The sequence below is a fragment of the Opisthorchis viverrini genome (assembly GCF_000715545.1).
Source record: "Opisthorchis viverrini unplaced genomic scaffold opera_v5_48, whole genome shotgun sequence".
Lineage (NCBI taxonomy): Eukaryota > Metazoa > Platyhelminthes > Trematoda > Opisthorchiida > Opisthorchiidae > Opisthorchis > Opisthorchis viverrini.
In genome coordinates, this window is record NW_008751704.1 from 516,148 (window position 1) to 534,157 (window position 18,010).

The 18,010-nt window shown below is 45.0% G+C and overlaps 1 protein-coding gene across 1 annotated transcript in view; it reads left to right on the plus strand.

The window, feature by feature from the left end:
- Window positions 1-286: 286 nt before the first annotated feature.
- Window positions 287-18,010, plus strand: part of T265_03379 (hypothetical protein) — a gene marked incomplete at both ends in the record, with an annotated part of 31,892 nt that continues 14,168 nt past the window's right edge. Inside the window, 11 exons of the mRNA XM_009167848.1 lie at window positions 287-596; window positions 1,736-1,875; window positions 1,913-1,996; window positions 2,029-2,116; window positions 2,951-3,429; window positions 6,479-6,712; window positions 9,045-9,579; window positions 11,718-11,899; window positions 13,926-14,039; window positions 14,126-14,359; window positions 16,674-16,982. Coding sequence (XP_009166112.1) covers window positions 287-596; window positions 1,736-1,875; window positions 1,913-1,996; window positions 2,029-2,116; window positions 2,951-3,429; window positions 6,479-6,712; window positions 9,045-9,579; window positions 11,718-11,899; window positions 13,926-14,039; window positions 14,126-14,359; window positions 16,674-16,982 — 2,709 coding nt within the window. The remainder of the gene's footprint in view (window positions 597-1,735; window positions 1,876-1,912; window positions 1,997-2,028; window positions 2,117-2,950; window positions 3,430-6,478; window positions 6,713-9,044; window positions 9,580-11,717; window positions 11,900-13,925; window positions 14,040-14,125; window positions 14,360-16,673; window positions 16,983-18,010) is intronic.

Sequence of the window (18,010 nt, forward strand, 5' to 3'; positions counted from 1 at the left end):
CCGGTTCGAACCACGGACCTTCCGGTCAGTAAATTCGCGCTCTAACCACTTGGGCCATCTCGGAAGAAATAACTCACCCTTGGTAGATGAACTGATCACACTGCATAGGTTGCGCTGGCTTGGCTACGTGCTGCGTATGCCAGTCTACCGACTTCCTCGAAAGGTTCTTTTCACACAATCACGTGGAGGGTTGAAGAACCAGAGGTGGTCAAACAATGACTTTGCAGCGAAGTATGAAAACCATTACCAGCAGACTCAGCTTCGCTAATCATTGTCGTCTTCCTGGATGGGGACTCCGAGACGGGCCACGTCAATGGTTGGAAACATTCTCAGACATGACCCAGTCGCGCCCTCAATGGCACTCTTGCATTTAAGCTATTACCTCCAATGCATAGCTCCCTTCCCAATTCCTCTGCTTAACAGTTCCCTGACAGTGCTGTATCTACGCACGAATTTATCATCTCCTGCCTCCAATGCGCAGGTACCACCTCCCCAAATCATCGGTGAGCGAAACTGTGAAAGCCACAACCACTGTACAACAAGTACGCAGTTCTTACAACGGGCATTGATGATGAATGCTGATGACAGACGTTCCGGTCAGTAAATTCGCGCTCCAACCATTGAGGGCTAATTTCCTTCCGCGTCCATTTTCATTCTTTTTTTTCACAATAAGGCTTTGAACTAACTTACAGTTGTGCGCCAGCAACGCGTCAGTGTCGAGCTTCTGGGGTTTGAAAACCGACCGCGTATTGTTTATGGTTGTTATTTAAGACGGACATGCGGAAGTTGCAGCTGAATGTGATGCGCAAGGCAACCATTCCTAGTGCTGGTAGCTGAAGTGGGGGGCCTAGATAGGAGAGGAGGGAATTCGTCAGCGGCAGCTTATTTTTGCCTACCCGCCCTGCTTTAGGCAGCAGGTAGGTTTCTACCCTGACGGTACCATGCCACCACGTGACTGATCTGGTGCGACAGCATTCCCACTCGTAAGAATCCTGGTTGTACGCGAGCTGAGATACTGGAAAGGCGCTCACACCTAGATAGGAACTGCACATGGTAAACCAACAGTAACGAGGGAAACACCACTTACCGAAATGCGAGCAATTTGTGGAGTGTTTGCTATTTTCTCGACCGGGCTTTTTCTCGGGCTTATCTTGAATGCGGACTTGAGTGCATGCGCGTAACTGCTGAAGGTGGTAAGTGGCCAGGGGATCATGGCCGTATAGTCCTCAAGTAGTATTCCTGTATTAGAGATATCGCCTTCAACACATAACTGCCCCACTTTTGACTTTTTTTCGGCTCCGCTCAGTACCAGCAAACCGGTTAGGAGTTACCTCCAGCTTCTGGCAGCTTTATCTCCCTTTCCCTGTCTCAATAAGCATAACTGGACTGGTGTATCTTTCGTTTATGCTTAGCAGCGAAATACACAACATGACCTGAACGATGTGTTTAGGTAATTTTTGTGGGCTAGTAAGATACACAGTCCTGCCTCCTCTTGGTGTTGCCCACTGATGTACTTCCCACCGATGTAGTTATATATTCAGTGTTTAGGTTTGACTTTAATGTTTTGGGTAACACACCCCATACTCTGCACCTCCGAACCACCGACCCAATCTGGGCTTCTGGTGCATTGCTGAATTTGACTAAGGAGTATCTTGTGGCAGAAATATATCGGTTATTTAGAAGGTCTTTCTGTTCAACTTTCATCCCTCGTTTTCGGAATTTTGTCTCATTTCAGTCTTGAACAAAATGGATGGCTTTAATAGCAATGTTGTTGAGGTTAACAAATGCGTTATTCTCAACAAAACCGTGCAACATTTACTTTCGGATGTATTGAAATTCATCAAGGAGGAAATGACGCACCTGACAGAACAAGAGGTGAGAATATTCCCCATTGACAGTTACACCAGTGTAGTGTGAACTTCGTTCAAGCTGCTCCCTCACAAATGTGCCTGAGGGTTATTTGCGTCGACCGTTCCTAAAATTGCGTTCCGGAGAGGTGAATGCTGTTTCTGATCATTTTATTTTCAGTGTCCCCCACTTAACGTCGATGCTGCTGCCAGACAGCAACGGAAGGAATATAATTTAAGCGAAGTCAGAGCTCTGTGCCTGAAAAACTGTGAGTTAGAAGGCGTGGCGCTCCATTTACTGAGTTATTGAGGTACCGACTTCGTCCTGTATTTAGTTGATGCATTTTATAAGGCGGTATTAGTCTGCGTTATCTTTAGCACCATGGAAGTCTCTTGTCGTAACAGTCACCGTAGCTGTGTGTATGTTTCAAGTAACTGCCTTACTTCGCGGTCTAGTTATTCACTTCAGATTTTTTTGCACCAATTTATTAACAATGATTATTCCATGCTGAGGTGTTTTACAGAACAAAGGAGTAAATCATGCTTTAATGGAAGCCTAATTCATCCTTTCATGTTCCACTGAATAGTATCAGAAGACCCGAGTGAACATGATCAACCATTAACAAAAGCTTCTGATATTGTATTGATCTCCTACTAGAAGCTGGAAAAAGAGATTGACACTGTGAAATAAATTATAAGGGAAGTCGGTTCAGTATGGCCGACTCTACAGAACCGGTTTTTGTCTCTGTCCAACCTCAAGTTAGAAAGCAGATTGACATGGGACTGTGTGCGTTGGATATTGGGCAATTTAGACCGATACCGATAATCTGACTGAACCTTTTATCTACCATTGAGAAATGTTCGGGCTCTGACTTTACTAAACTTGTCAAGTTTTTGTTTTCGCTGTTCCTCTGAGTTGCGTGACAGAACACATTGAAAGTAGTCCACTACTGATCGGTTTAACTTTTTTTGGCAACTTGAAATTAGTTTACCCTCCCATGCATTTCATATACCGCTTATCCTTTCGAATCGTCTACCACGTGCTGTGTTTATTTGTTTATTTGTTCATTTGTACTTTGTCTTTTCGCCATTCCTCTTTACAGTGCTAAAGTCTGAGTGGATGTCACTCATAAAGAGTGTCGGACGGTGCGCTTTGGAGAAGAAGATTGAGAAGCTGGATTCCAAACGCGAAGCACTTTTGTCCAAACTATCGGCTCTCAGTATTTCACATGCAGTCGCGACTGATGAAAGCGAAGTAATACAGAAACGAAAGTCCATCACCTCGGAGGTTCTAAACGATCTGCGGGAAACAGAAAATTTGCTCCTTCAATTTCGCAGCATGCACGAAGCTCCTTCACAATGGCTCACCTCGGCAATGGCAGACGCAGCACTTTCCAGGGGATCTGCAAGCCGAAGAACGGATCTTACAAGATGCAAAAGTATGTGGGAAAAGCGCATTTATCGGCGCTATCATGGAGCTAAATTCAAGCGAGAGTACACGGCACAAACGTGGGTCAGTCTGCTTGCAGAGGCTGAACAGCACTTAACTGCAGCCGAATGGTCTGAGGTATCAATTCATACAGTAAGTTCGTTTCCAACATGAGCGTTGCTGTCAGCCCATCAGTTTATCACCTATAGACCGTGCACCATAGGCACGGCGCTGCTGTGGCAGTCTTGCAAGATTTTCATGTTGTTCACGACCGTTGTAAAACCTACCGGATACTAGCAGTCACGTACTCAGAACTCAGAAGGTGTACGGTATATTTGGGTATATCATTCGATTCCCTAACAGCCGGCATATTACTTCATTCAGTGGATGAGAGTAACCGTGCTCGATAGACACTTATTCACCGTTTGGAGCTGTTGTTGGAATGAGATAACTTTTGTGACAGAGATATCACAAGCACCGAATGTTTAGTGTTTCGTTGAACTTGGTGGTTCTCCTCCGGCATGACTTTTCAAAGTCATCCCTTTCTGACCGGAACGACACAATGAAGTAAACGGGGTGAGACGTATGAAAATTCGCCAAAGGAAGTTAGAACTGCTGATTTAACTACTCTGACGACTACCTGATATTCCTCACAAATCGCAATCTAGGACGTTTAGCTTATACATTGGCCGTCTTCAGCGCTCACCTGTGACTTCATTTAGAGCGCAACAGATAACCAAATGCACCACTTCGAAACGTGAACTAAAGCGGATTAGAGCGATCAAGGGTTCGGGCCTCCAGCGAGGCTCAACGGTGGACATGAAGGCAAACAAAGAATGTGCGGTGAAGGAGACAAATCTTAAGGCCAAACGTAATCTGTGCGATTCTAACGCCTATGACGCCTGTGGCTTAGTGGTTTGTCATGCGCTTGTGGAGTATATGCTACTTTTGCTATACTACAATTTACTCCGGCGATTCTTTCAAGATGCTGTTTGTTTCATAGTCTCTTATTAATCCGGATGGTTGTTTGATTACAACATAGAACACATCCCAGAGAGCCAGGTTAACCCAGGTGAGGGCTAGCTTGGGGCTTGGAAATGTAGGTGCGTTAGAACGGGCGAGTTAGACCACGTTCGGCTCCACTGGCTATAGTGACGGTTATGTTCAACAGCTCCTCACCACTCTGCTGTAGTACAGTTCACGTTTGATTGCTGGTTGTGCAAAATCATTAGATACATGCTTGAATTGATGGCTAAATAGTACTGAGAACACGGTCTGCGTCACGAAATTCCGTGACAGCCATATCGAAGGTTACGATGATTCACCTACTGTGTCCTCGAAAACTCAGCTGAAGTTAACGATTAAAGTAGAAACCGGTCCAAGACAGGCCCGATCGAATCTGCATCTGCGGACTTAAATGGTTTAGGATTCTCGACTACCAGTGTCTCGCGCTGAAGGAATTTAATGTTAAGCTTACTCAGACTACTAATTCTATCGCCAAAGTTTCTTGTAGCCAATTTTCCAGACACTATTTTGTCAATAACTACTACGGATTTGACATCTGGTTTGGGTGTTTCAGAGCTTGAGATTGCCCAGTGGTTGAGGCGCGAACCTGCTATAACTGGACGCTCCCTGGTTCGAAGCCGCCCTGTTCATCTCGACTACTTTTCTGTCTAGGGATAACCTAGTGGTATTACGGCCCTCTTACTTCCTTCGGGTGACATGACAGCTATCATCGGAAGGGCGTTACAGCTGAATGGTTCAACGCCTTACTAACCGGCTTCGGCCCGACTTACCGCTATTTTGAATGATTCAACAACTTCAACCACAATTAGTAGAGATATTGGATCATGGTCAGTCAATTGAACTCTGTGGAGTGTGCAGTCGGCGTTTGTGAGCCCGTGAGCATGCCCACACACATGGTTTCCCTCAAATACGCTTGATACAGTGGGTATTTACGACAGGTATTTTGCGTTGGATCTGTAGAACGAGCATCGTTCAGCAAATCTTGTGTTGTGTTGTTGACACCCATTATGTTTGCGATTGCAGAGGGTCAGTGGGTTCACTTGCATAAGTCGTTATCGGTCCAACTACCCTCCTTATGCTGCCCGTTATTAAATCGTTGACAGTGTTACATAGCCCTACGTTCGCGTTGATTGCCAGCCAGAATCGATCTCGCATGATGCTTTGCTTCAGTGGAACCCTGTCCAGGTCTTAGTAACGAAAGGAATTTTTATATAGAAACACCACATCGACGGAAAGTAACTGTCCTTCACAAAACAAACTACTTTTTCAGGCACAGCCTATTTTGTGACTCATCTGACCATCGTTAAGAAAGGCTGCATGCTCCCCGGTCCTGTCGATGTTCCCTGTAAACCAAAGATAAAACCTTATATCATGATGGTTTTGGTGGGGTGATATCGGCTCACTGATATCCAGCCAACAATTGTTTCTAGAAAACTTGAGATCTCCGAATTCGGAAACGTGAAAACTATTTCAATAATCAAAAGGTAACTTGTTGAATGTTTCTAGAACTTCCTTTGCTACACAAAACATCTCGAGCGTAATGCGGGACAGCAGAACCTTAGTTATTTCTACAATCAGGCTTTGATATGACTTTTTGGATATGGATCTTGGTCCACTACCATTATTATTGGAAATAACTTTTCTGTTCACCACAAATTCAGTTGGATACTCTCAGTTAGCTTGCATTCATTGCAGTCGTGGTGGTCTTGTTAGGACTTATTCGGGACAAACAAGCTCCGTTAACGAGTCTACCCAACAATATAGGGTGTGGTTTTACCAACTACTAGACCGTCGCAGTTTCCAAACATCACAGTTCTGTTAGCGGTGAACAGGATTGGACGATTGCCGTTTGTTTACACACACCTAATGACTGCAATCCAGCGGGCCGTCGCAGTTTCTTGCATTGTAATGCAATAACGCTTTGCACAGTACAACTCAAATCAAAATACCTACAAATGGGACAACCATGCTAATTGATCACAAATATCCAAGATGGTTAACACATCTGTTATCCATAGCTGTTCCCCCATGCCCGGTTTCGCTCTACCGCTCCCTATAAGATCTAATTGCTCGTTTGAGGAAGGTGACTGTAATCCACTTACTGTTGTGGTGAAACGACTTTTCTGTTTGTGGTTCGTTTTTAAGTGCTTTTTTGCTTACTTTTACTGTTCAACAGTTCGAGAATTCAGTCTCTCCAAGAAACCTACAGCTCTTTTGGCACCATCGAGTCCGTCCCAGTTTGAACACAACTGCGTGGACTGCAGAAGAAGATGAAAACCTTAAACTCCTTGTGGACCGTTTCGGTCAACATGGAAGGTGGGAAGAGATAGCAGGTGCACTCAACACGGGTCGCACTCCCTTCTCGTGTATACGGCGTTGGCAGGTGGCTCTCAATCCCGAGTTCAAATTAGTGAGTTTGGTTGTGGCTTGTGCTTCACATTTTGGTGTATCTTGTTCACTTTGGATTGAAAATTATTCACTTTTTATACACTACATGATTTAAAAGGAAGTTTTCAACGAACCTATATAACACTGCTGCTATTCGTGGATTTTATTTTGATGAGCAACAAATTTCCCTTGAACGGTCCTTTTTAAGAGATTCTCTTAGGTAACGGCTCTAACGTAATGTGGTGAAATATTGGTAACTCGGGTGAGTTTATTGGTTGTTGATCGGATGGTTGTGGATCTGTTCGCCGAGTTTGGCAATTGGCTTGCAAACGTTTCGTCACCATACGAGGAGACATCATCAGTGCGCAGTTGGGTGGGTGGCTCTAGCGTAATGACTACGCAATCCTACCCTACCACCAATCTTACGAGGTTGGATGCATCTCTAACGCGAACGACTTCGGTCGTTCTTTGAAGTCCTTTAAGAGGCTGGTAACGCCTCATGAAACTCGTGACTCGCATTCAGACGTGAGCTGTCTGTATGGTTTTTCACATAAAGTACTGGAAATGGTGGTCCACAGCCCTAGTCTCATTCATATAAATAGTGAGCTGTGTTTCAGATTTTATAGTCCATGCCTATTCATCCATGCTGTGTAGCGTAAATGACCGGTTTTCAGTGTTCCAGATGTTCGTTCCGTCTCGGTCTTTTTTGTATGTATTAACGGAGCCCCCAAGCCCGCGTGCACTTCATATCTGTCTCAACAGCTACGTAGGTTCTGTCCCGAATGGACAATTGAGAACACCCGAGAGCGGCGCAGTTTTCGACGCTGGACGGTACCTGTCCGATCAACTTTTGGTGCCTGAATCATACCACGAACTCTAGATTAGCAGAATAATCGATTGCACTGCGTGGCCTGTTTAACCCTACTTCCAAGTGAAGGGGTCCTAAATTCCAACCTGTTTGTCGTTCCAGACTGGATGAGAGACTCTCATGAGATGTGGCTGCGCGTTCACGCACTGTAGACGTTGACCACAGTAACAGTCGCGCATGTTTTTCTGGCTTACTAGGCGGCAACTCTATCGCTTGTTCAATTCCGATGACATCATGGGTCACCCGATGATTGTGATAAAAGGTGTGCTACCTTCTGCTTAACCATTTATCGCGGCATCAGTAACAGTCGACCAGGTGGACCCCATCACCAGTTTGTCCCCACATTATGACTTGTCTAGGTAGGCAAACAATGCCAACCGGTTTTCACTGCCTAAGACAGTCTGAAAGCCAGTACAGCCTTGGGGACAGTCGAAAGCATCTCGTACACAGATGTGACTATCTAGATTGAGTAAACGCATTCTTCGGATTCTGCAAACCCGCTGGGGTTCACTGGTTGTTTCCAGATCAGATGACTGAATTCCACCTCCATAGATGTACTCATTATGGATATCAAAAATGCCTGTTCTCCATTGTTCCCCGCCGTGTTGGACTCTGATGATAAGGGTGGGCTTCCCGCATAAATATCGAATAGGCATCAACAGCATTTGTATTTTTGGGGTGGATTTTTGTCTCAATCCGTAGAATTTTATTTTTTAGTAAGTTGTATCACTCGAGTTTCTGGCTCTTTGCAGCGTGCCTCGGGCTCTGAGGCCTCGTGCCCGGTAACTCCAACACAGAATTATGGGTTTGCCAAAAACTGGCATTCTGCTTGACCCTAACTGGATGTGTACAACCTAGTGAAGCTGGAGAGCCAAGGGTTTTGCACACAGAAATCAAACTGTATATTAGTGGTCAGATTTAAATAACTGATTTTCGCATGCAGATCAGCAGCGTGATGATTGTCGGTGACGGCCCGCCCGATAAGGGTAAGTGTTTCTCTCACCGGCGGCTTCTGGGGATGGTTCTGGAGGGTTCTGGCAAATATGAGTAGCTTTCGTGAATGATCATCGTTGATTCCACTGTTTGATTTTTATGCTCGTGTTGATGGCTCCACCATACTGAAATGCATATTATAATTCCTTAATCCCTGTTGGGGGCTCCTTGGTTTTGAGCAGATGTTAGTGGGAAGCTAGGTATCAACCGAGGTGATAAATTTCTGGGTCCCGATAGCACGGTTACTGTGTGCGAAAATTGGGAAGTTTAGGGATCCGGTTAATGCCTATCGAGTATGGAAGGGATTATCCATCGGAGATATACATTTCCTCGTGGAAAGTGTGTGCTGAAACTTACTTAGTTCGGCAAAGACTACTTTCTTTACAGGTGTACTCCATATGAACACATGGCGTATGAATTTTAACCTGTGGTTCACATTCTTCGTAGCTTTATTTGCCGCTCCGTAAATTTCCCGTCATTCCATTTTACTCAGAACCGAGCATGGTCGGTCGAGGAGGACACAGCACTGATGGATATCTTGAAGCGGTTACTTGAGCTCTATCCACCGTCACTCATTGACTGGGACGTTGTTGAAGCCTTTCACACCACTCGCACCGCGTCCGAATGCAGACTACGTGCACCGGTTATTTGCTCCGCGTTTCCGTGTTCTTCAGTCACTTCGGATACTTCTGAATTACCAGTTGCACCTCGAGCGCAACCGGCTAATAGTTCGAACAGACTTCGATCTTTTTCAGCGGCCGAGGATTTGCAGCTTCTCATGGCCGTTCAGCGATATGGCAACGCCAGTGGACGCATGGGTGGCGGAAGTGGTGTTGGTATGGGCTCTTGGGCAGTCATTTGCAGTGCTCTGCCCGGTCGTTCCGTATGTGCGTGCCGAAACAGGTATTATGAACTTTGTGTGCAGTTTCAACCGTGGACCTACTCAGAAGATAGAAGATTGTACGGGCTCGTGCTCCAGGGCGTGAATTACGACAGCCAGGCTGACTTGACCCCTTTCTTGCGCTTAAGTGAGCACTTTTTAAAATGAGACTTACCTCGTTTGATTTGTGACGCTGTTTTACATTAGTTTTTGTTGGTAGTTGTTTATGTTTCTAGGACTAATTAAAGGCCTATGGCTCTACGGTGCAGTTATCTGTAATGTTGGTCGTTTTGATCAAACTAGACTGTGAAACAGGCGGATGTCAGGAACTAGATGCTTCAGGACTTATTGGTTTCACCAACCGTACACGTGCTACTAAACTAGATGCTTCAGGACTTATTGGTTTCACCAACCGTACAACGTGCTACTAATTAAAAGATGAAAAAGTGCTCCAGATCGCTCCACAGTGCTAGATTAGGTATTCATAAAATGATATTGTACATTTTACCGATCTGGCCCAGACTCATACTACGGAATGCTGACGCACAAGAACACCGGGTGTTCGCAATTCCAGTAAAATAACGGACGAGCCAGTTCATGTTTTACACACGTGTATTTCCTAAATTAAATTGTTGAATCACATTACCAATATGAATAGGCCTTAGTCCTTCAGCTTACAGGACTTTTACCGTCACCAACAGATTCTGCCTTACATTATTATCCTCATCGTCAGAGGCAGCAACATCAGCTTTGACACTGGTGTCTCACTACAGTACAACCAGAAAATTTGTCTACTTATGTTTCAAGTCGCGGAATGAAAAGAAGAGCGGGAGAGGGAGAGAACCTGGTGCTGACCTATCAAAAGCATTCTGAAGTGCCTACACATCCAAGCGCTCAATCAGGTGATCTTGAAAGAAACTGACGATACACGTCACTGACATCGATCAGCCGCTATTTCTTTCAGGATAACTGACGGGCACCCTATCTTGGATTGCGTATTGCGCCAACGATACCCCGACTACTCGTAATCTATTTTACGCACTTATGCTAAGTCGTACGTTGTCCACCTGGCGGTTTGCGCAATTCTGGAGGAGGTACAGAGAACAGCACTCGTCTCGGTAAATGGTGTTTCGACATTCGTAGCACATGACCGAGCCACCGGAGTTGATGGTGCTGCATGTTTTCCGCGATTGGAATACGTGCCACGTAACCAAACACCCGTTTTCCAATTACTTGCGCGGATTCGTTGATTAAATCCGACACCAATAGTGCTTCTGAGTCATCGGTTGTCAAAACCTGAATACACCTCACATCTGTCCGTAGAGGCTCGTCTCGCAGCTAAACTACAACAACACAGCCTAGTAGCCTAGTATACACTGCTCTTGAGACCCAATGGTATGCCTGTCTGATACCACAAATAATGCAGATTGGTAAATTTCATTCGAGCCTTTGAGATTTTTGGACTGACTTCATCAGATACATTTCCTTCTCCACAATCCCCAGTGATTCTCTTTGAATTGTAAGGGGTATTTTCAGAAACTGTACGTTCTGAAGCATGACATTGCCTTTTAAAGGTGCTAGGCGCATGCTGAAAGATGGTTAGAATGCACCTCCACGACCTTTGAGCTATACTGAGCTACTGAATTGTGCAATTAGATCGGTGGACAGTGATCAGAGTCGTATGCTCACCTGACCCTCCAGGTTGGGAGTTATAAAATAGGTGGGGCGTGTCCTTCAGATGACGCACTACTGTGGCAGTTTTGCGCCGACCACTGCTACTTTGTGGTGCCCTTTGAACGAAGCGCTTTGATTTTAAGATTCTAATCGTTCTACTCTCTGGGTTTGAATGCTTTTGTCATACCTCAGCCGGTGTATACCTCTGATTTTATAACATTCAAAGACGAGTTTTCACCAGTGTATCACTGTTCATGATACCACTTGCTTGAGAAACAACATTCGTCACTCAACAGCTTCTATCGCGAGAATTTTCTCTTCGGGTTCCTTATCCCTCCAAACCAAGACATATTGGCGTATCTGACAAGTACTGTACACACGGACTGTTCTTTTTGGCCCGACAGATGATCCTTCGTTTACTGGGATGTGAATCTGCGAATATTTTTGAAATACAGGAGAATCAGCACCACAAATAACTGGTGTGCATGTGAGCTGGTTTGTTTACGTTCATTTCTTGGTAGCACATGTTTACGTCGCGCTGTATATACGGTAACCGACGCGGACTGCGTAGTGCTCTTTTCTGACTAGCTCAAGCTGTCGATTGTATTGCAGCTCGATACCGCAACCTCCTTCCTCAGTTTCCTGGGCGTTCATTGAATGCACTCAGACAACGATGCCTTGTGCTGATCCGATGGTCTCGAGTGTGGAAATCACTACGTCAGATGGTCGCCTCAGTTAGTGAAGAGGGTGAGAAACCAATAGTTGACTCATCGACCATTCACGGCAGTAACAGTGTAAGTCTGTCTTGCAGCAGATATTGGTTTGTATTTTCATCCTTATGATTGCCGAATTTTCTGATTACAGCTGTGCTCCTGAGGGGATTGTTGATGTTTGTAGGTCCGTTAAAGGATAAGCATTCCAAGGCTCTGATTACTTACGCTCAACAGCGTTAACTTCTTAGCATCTTGCCACATCGTTTAATTTAGCTGAAAAATCAGACATCCGGACGGACTCTATACACAAACACCAACCCATCGCTGCGCACCACTACGCTCTCTGACAACGCACTGTTGATGTCACCTCGATTGGTGATAAAACGTTTGTAATCAAACTGCCCAGCTCAGCAAATAAGCCAACGACCACATATGGGTAAACTTTAGTGAAGTAAAAAAAGCACTGTGCTGACCGTATGTTATAGCTGAATCCCATAGTAACTTTTTAATTTTGTTGTTCATTTAAAAATTCTCGGACGATAAGAATAATAAAATATCTCTTTGTGAATCCAGGAGATGCTAATGAAGACGTTCAACCCTTGGGGCTGTGTGCACTAGTTTAGGTAACTATTGGGATGTCCTCACTTAAGGCTGTATTGGTGGACAAACCGTCTTATTTCCATCACGACATGTTACCTTGATGAATGCATAGCAGTCATCCGTGCGTGCTGTGGCTTCGGAGACTGGTAGCTCTTCATACTCTTCAGTATCTTTTAGTTTCCGGTCCCGACCACTGCTGAAAAACCGACATACACCATACAGATGTTTCGTCCCTTTTAGGACTTATCAGCTTATCACTTGGTTTCTGTTTTCAGACATCTGGTGAAGTGGAAATTAGTCTACTGTAGTGGTGTGCGTTGAAATGGAAGACAGACCAACTCTGGGTAATAATGCGTATCAGATTAAAGTGGTTTGGACGTGCATCACGCATGCTTAACAATCGCCCATCAAGAAAACCAGCAATCTCATTCAAAACAAACGCTGATGAAATTTCCACGGGAATCAGACAGTGATTTGGCAACGTGAAAAATGGATGCAGTCAAACGGATTTGTTAAGTCTCCACTCTTACACATTCTGTTGGCCATTGTCTCAGGGCTTATTGCTCCATGGTTGTATAGAATTTTTGGCGCCAATCCCTGCTGTTATGCTGCAGCTAATGTCTCTATTTTTAGTGAGGAGAGACAGAGTACAGATGTGTTGACGAACATGTCTTCGGCAAGGTCTTTTCAAGTCATACAATTGCAAAGGTTAAGAGAGCGGTGTTTACCATATTTGAATGAGTATGGTGTAAATGGAGAGGGAATCGAGTGAGATGACATTGGCTACCTATCAAAGGACCATTAGTTCAGGTCGCCAATGGGATGACTTGAGCTAGTCACTTCGGGGGTGTTGTAGTTGTGTGTTCAGCACACGGTGGATGTGTGGGGGGAGGTGAGTTGGACCATGGTAAGTACAACACACTAACAAAGCGTTTTGCCGACAAAGGATCGGGTCGCGATGTCGTATGGCGATAGCTTCAGCCACTGCAATTCTGCGCTGCTGTACTGATCTTGGTTGGTTAGCCGGCGCCTTGTAAACAACGCGGAAACTTTGGCTGGGTATCACTCGGCCAAAGAATGAAGGAACACAACCTACCCTGGCTAGCTTCTGGAACTAGGAGGACGATAACCAGCTCCGTAGTACAACATTTAGCTGACACTGCACACAACGTGATACCCAGCCAAAGTTTCCCACACATGCACCGTGTGCTGAACACACAACTACAAGACTTATCGGTTGTCAGAGTGACGGCGTTTGGGGATTTTTCACTGCCTGTGGACGCTACTTTCAACTGTTTATCAGGTTTGCAAAAAATATCAGAGAAAGTAACCTGGATGTGGTTTTTAAAGTCTCCCGGGAAGCATGCAATCCCGAGAGAGTTTGCTCGTTTACTTGGTCGCATTCCGTGTACAATGAAGCCTGTGCAGCTTGTTACGTTACGTAAGCTGGGACAATTATCACGCAAAAGAACACCGACTTTCCCCCTCCCTATAATTCATTCAACAGGGCGCCTTTTCGGAATTACGTCGGTTACTCATTTACTCTCCTTTTGCGACGCAATTCATCTCACAATTACGGGGGAGCGGTGTCTCAGATCCTGAGGCCGAGGCGTTCAGATTGGTGAGTTCCTCTTGCTCTTTGGTTTGTCCTATTTTCTTGCCGTGTATTATATTCCTGTATGACTCCATCTTACCCATCGTTTGCAGCTTACTACTTGGACAACCCGTGAACCACAGTCAACAACTACTGATTCGGAGTTTGCACAACTTCTCGCTGATCTCTCCTCCGGACTGCTGATTCCTCGTCCTTTGATATTCCACGGCACACAGCCAACTCGTGCGGTACAACCTTCTACAGACGAAGACAGTTCGCCACAGCCTCAAGAGGGTGTAAAGCAAATATCTTTATTGGATGCCAAGAAATTGGTTAACTATACCCAAGTAGGTTGTCTACTTGTAACGTTATATTTTGAAATCAAGATTACACTTTGTGAATGAAGTCATCTTACGCCGAAAATCCTGTAAGCACAGCATGTGTTCCATTCACATTGAGAATCACCAGCAGTGCGCATCTTATAAGTTCACAGGGAGATTCAGACTGGCAACCTCTCCGCTCCTAGTTGAATATCTTACCGTTTATCCATGAGAGGTTGATCAGCAGTGTGACTGATTCTCACCCAGACACCATATCGTTCGATTAGTGGATTCACATCAAGTCCTCGCCTCATTTCGAGTGGCGAAATCTCATCTCGTGTGGATTATTGTCCCCCCAGGCTATTGCGGTAGTTCCGTGCATTTTTTCACTGCCTCTGTATCATTTTTAACATTAAGCAGACTTCGTATTGATCTGACAGATTAGTCTCACTAACGACATCCCTACTATAAGGAATGGATCCTCATTTACGATGCTCTGGCGCATGGCTATTTTACCTTGAAACTGTGCACTTTTAGCACTGTCATATATACACATATATCCGCACAAAAAATTGGAGGGAAAAGTTGAGTATGAATAAGTAGTTTGTAAACGGGTTTGTGAGAACAAAGGTAAGTGATGCACGCTTTACAGTGAGTGTGGTTATGAACCATGTCTGCAAAAATTTCAGCCAAGTACAGTTGTCTTTTGTGCCAGAGCCGGGGAGTCTATATGGTCCGACAGATGACAATCTAGCTGTGAGGGCCTTCATGCATCTAGTAATTTTTTGGTCTCGGCATTTCTTTCACCATTCATCCGATTGTAAGAAAAACGCGCGCTGTGGGAGGCGTTGGGATGCCACTCTCAATAGATGTCTAAACCGTCGTAGTCGATGATGGTTTTTGCTGTGCTATATTTCGTGTTATTACATCCGCGAAATACGCGTCATTGCACCTTTGCACTACTTACCTTCATCTTCGTAGGCAACAATATGGTAACAATGTAGGTAATAACGTGAAGAGCCGTCTCATATATTCAGTTCTTAGAGGCCATGCTTCACATTCTTCTAGAAGTGTTGAACGAACTGACGCGTTATAAACTGGACCCTTCAGTGAGAGTCTGAAATCGCGCTTACATAAGCTTTGTTGGACATTTGGAAAGACTATCCTAGCTTTGATGATCCTCGATATAATTCCGGCATTTAGAGTTACGTCTGCGGATATTTTTCTCCCTGGGTACACAGAGCAATCGACCACTTCGAATGCTTCGTCGAGTGTGAAAAGCTTGATTGCAGATGTATATCAGTCCTGACTGAGGATTGGACGCTTCGTTGGTAAGAAATCCATTCAGAAAAGTCTTACTTCCGGTTTGAGACAGCCCAGAGTGTTCTGTAGAGATTGGATGACATCTCCTGTCAGGACAATACTCTGGTTTCTGAACCATGTTAGTCATGAGAAGTTCCTTACCTCCATGCTTGTCTCTAGCCATTGAACTGTCAAGGATGTCACCAACCCTGACGTTAATCAGAAACTAGCAGACTGGACATTATTGGTAAACCTCGCTGGTGATGGAGAACGGATGATATAGTTGTCCGCGAACGCGGGCTCGACTTATCATTTCACTTTATAATGCCCTCTGGATGTCCACGAATTTCACCGACATACGATTATGGACCGGATATTTCCATAGAACTACCCGGACTACAGCGTCTAGTGCGACCTAGCTGGTCATAAAAAGAATAGGTTTTTTGGTTGCAGAAGAGTTTGGTAAACAATTGGTGGATTTACTGCTTGGTAACGGTCCACCTTTCACACAAAAGTTTCCTCAGGCTAGATGAGCGAGTTAGTTAAACCTTATTCCAAACGGAGAGCGAGTCAGAGATATTCTCCAACCGGAAGAGCAAGTCACTGTTAAGTATGGATAAAAGATCTGTTGGTTAGTTTGGGTTACTACGTCCCACGACCGATAGGTTAGGGTGCGAAGTCTAACATGTAACAATTTGAATCGTGTTAGGGCCTTGTTCTCTTGGTTCAGAAAATCTCAGCTGAGGACCTATAACCAGCACAACGTCTCTTTCCCTTACGAAAACTTCAGCCGTCTTCCCAATTCATCTCGTGTTGAGTGTTCATATTAGTTTCTGCCTAATCACACTGACATTTCTGTTGATAGATGTTCTTCACACAGTGGACTATTGGGGGTTACCATGTATTCGTGTTTTCCGGTCTCGGAGTATTTATGTCCTGATCGATTCAGGGGTGACTTTTGACAAGAATTCTTGTCAACTTGTTCACACTTTTAGAGTATTTTGTTAATGACATAATTTTGTGGTTAATTTCCATTTAGATCAAACGATTGCTTGCTGGCCCTGTTCGTCGCAGCCTATTCTGTTTGGTGATCAGAGCAAACAAGATCCCAGCGGCTAAACGCTCACAATGGATGAAACGAATGAAGGACGCACACGTGAGCGTTCTGCTCGTACACCACCTGGTTGATTCGTACCGATCCATCCCTGCCTCGCGTGAACGAGTGTCTCTGGCTAAAAAGCTGTTAGAAAATGATCAGTTATTTTGGTTGGCCCTTGATCACGCTCTGAAAACTCCCTCAACATCTGTACTTCTCCAGCAAACAAGGAAAGTGGCTGACTTGCACTTTGTGAGTATAATCACACGATTGCTGAGCGCAGACATTTTACTCCGATTTTGTGCCTTTAAGCTTGTTTTTAGCAGTTCTTTGAACTTTTGTACTGTAGTTGCACCACACAATCTCGCCTTGATGGCAACTTCTATCCTGGAAGAGATAAATTTTGCTAGGGTCTCTAGAAAGTCCTCCCAGACGGGCACATTTGTGTAAACCAGTCTCATCCATGTTGGGAGTACACTGTTCCTGGTATGAGTACAAACGTGACGGCCATTGGGTATCTTTTTAGCGCATTTCTGGAAAGACCGATTATTTTTGAAGCAGCTTTTTCCCGTAGCAAGCTTGGACGGAGCGCAAAATATTGTGATGCTGCAAAACTGTCCGGATCTCTGTAGTACTGTCTTTTCCCCTGAGAGGCCAGTGCGCCAATCATCGCCGTAGACGGACCTTGAAGTTCCAGGCTTGCGTTGAACGTTTAAGCTTATCGTCCAAGTTGGCTGGCAGTCCGAACTGAAGGTACCAGGTGGCCAACTGGAAGTATTGAACCCAATGGTCCAAACGTTCTCCTTTGTGGAATACCAGGGAGCCCTTCTGGTCCCCGATAGCTTCGCTGACTGAAGTCTTCTGAGAACCAGGCGAACGAATCAAGTATAGCAGCCTGTGGACGTTTCTAGCGTTTTTGTGTCTTCCATTTCTTGGGTTTATCGGGTTGTTTTTAATCAGGAGTCTGGTTGAATGGTGGCTGCGGTTCGGAGAAATCTTTCACTGGGCCATCAGGAAAGCCACGGTCTTATCAACGATGCGATGTTTGGATGAGCCTAGTTGGGTTGCACTTCAACCGGAAGTCCCGGCTGTGAGCAGCACTGTCAATATCTGTTCCCAGTGACCAATAATACCCGACACAGGACCGTTTGGGAGACGTTTGAGGAGCAGATTTTGGAATTTTCATTTGATTTTTGCGTTTATTTGCTTCTCAATGGCTGAGCGAGGTGTGAGGGTTTTCCGTGTATCTGAAAAACAGTGAAAAGCAGCAGCCCACCAGT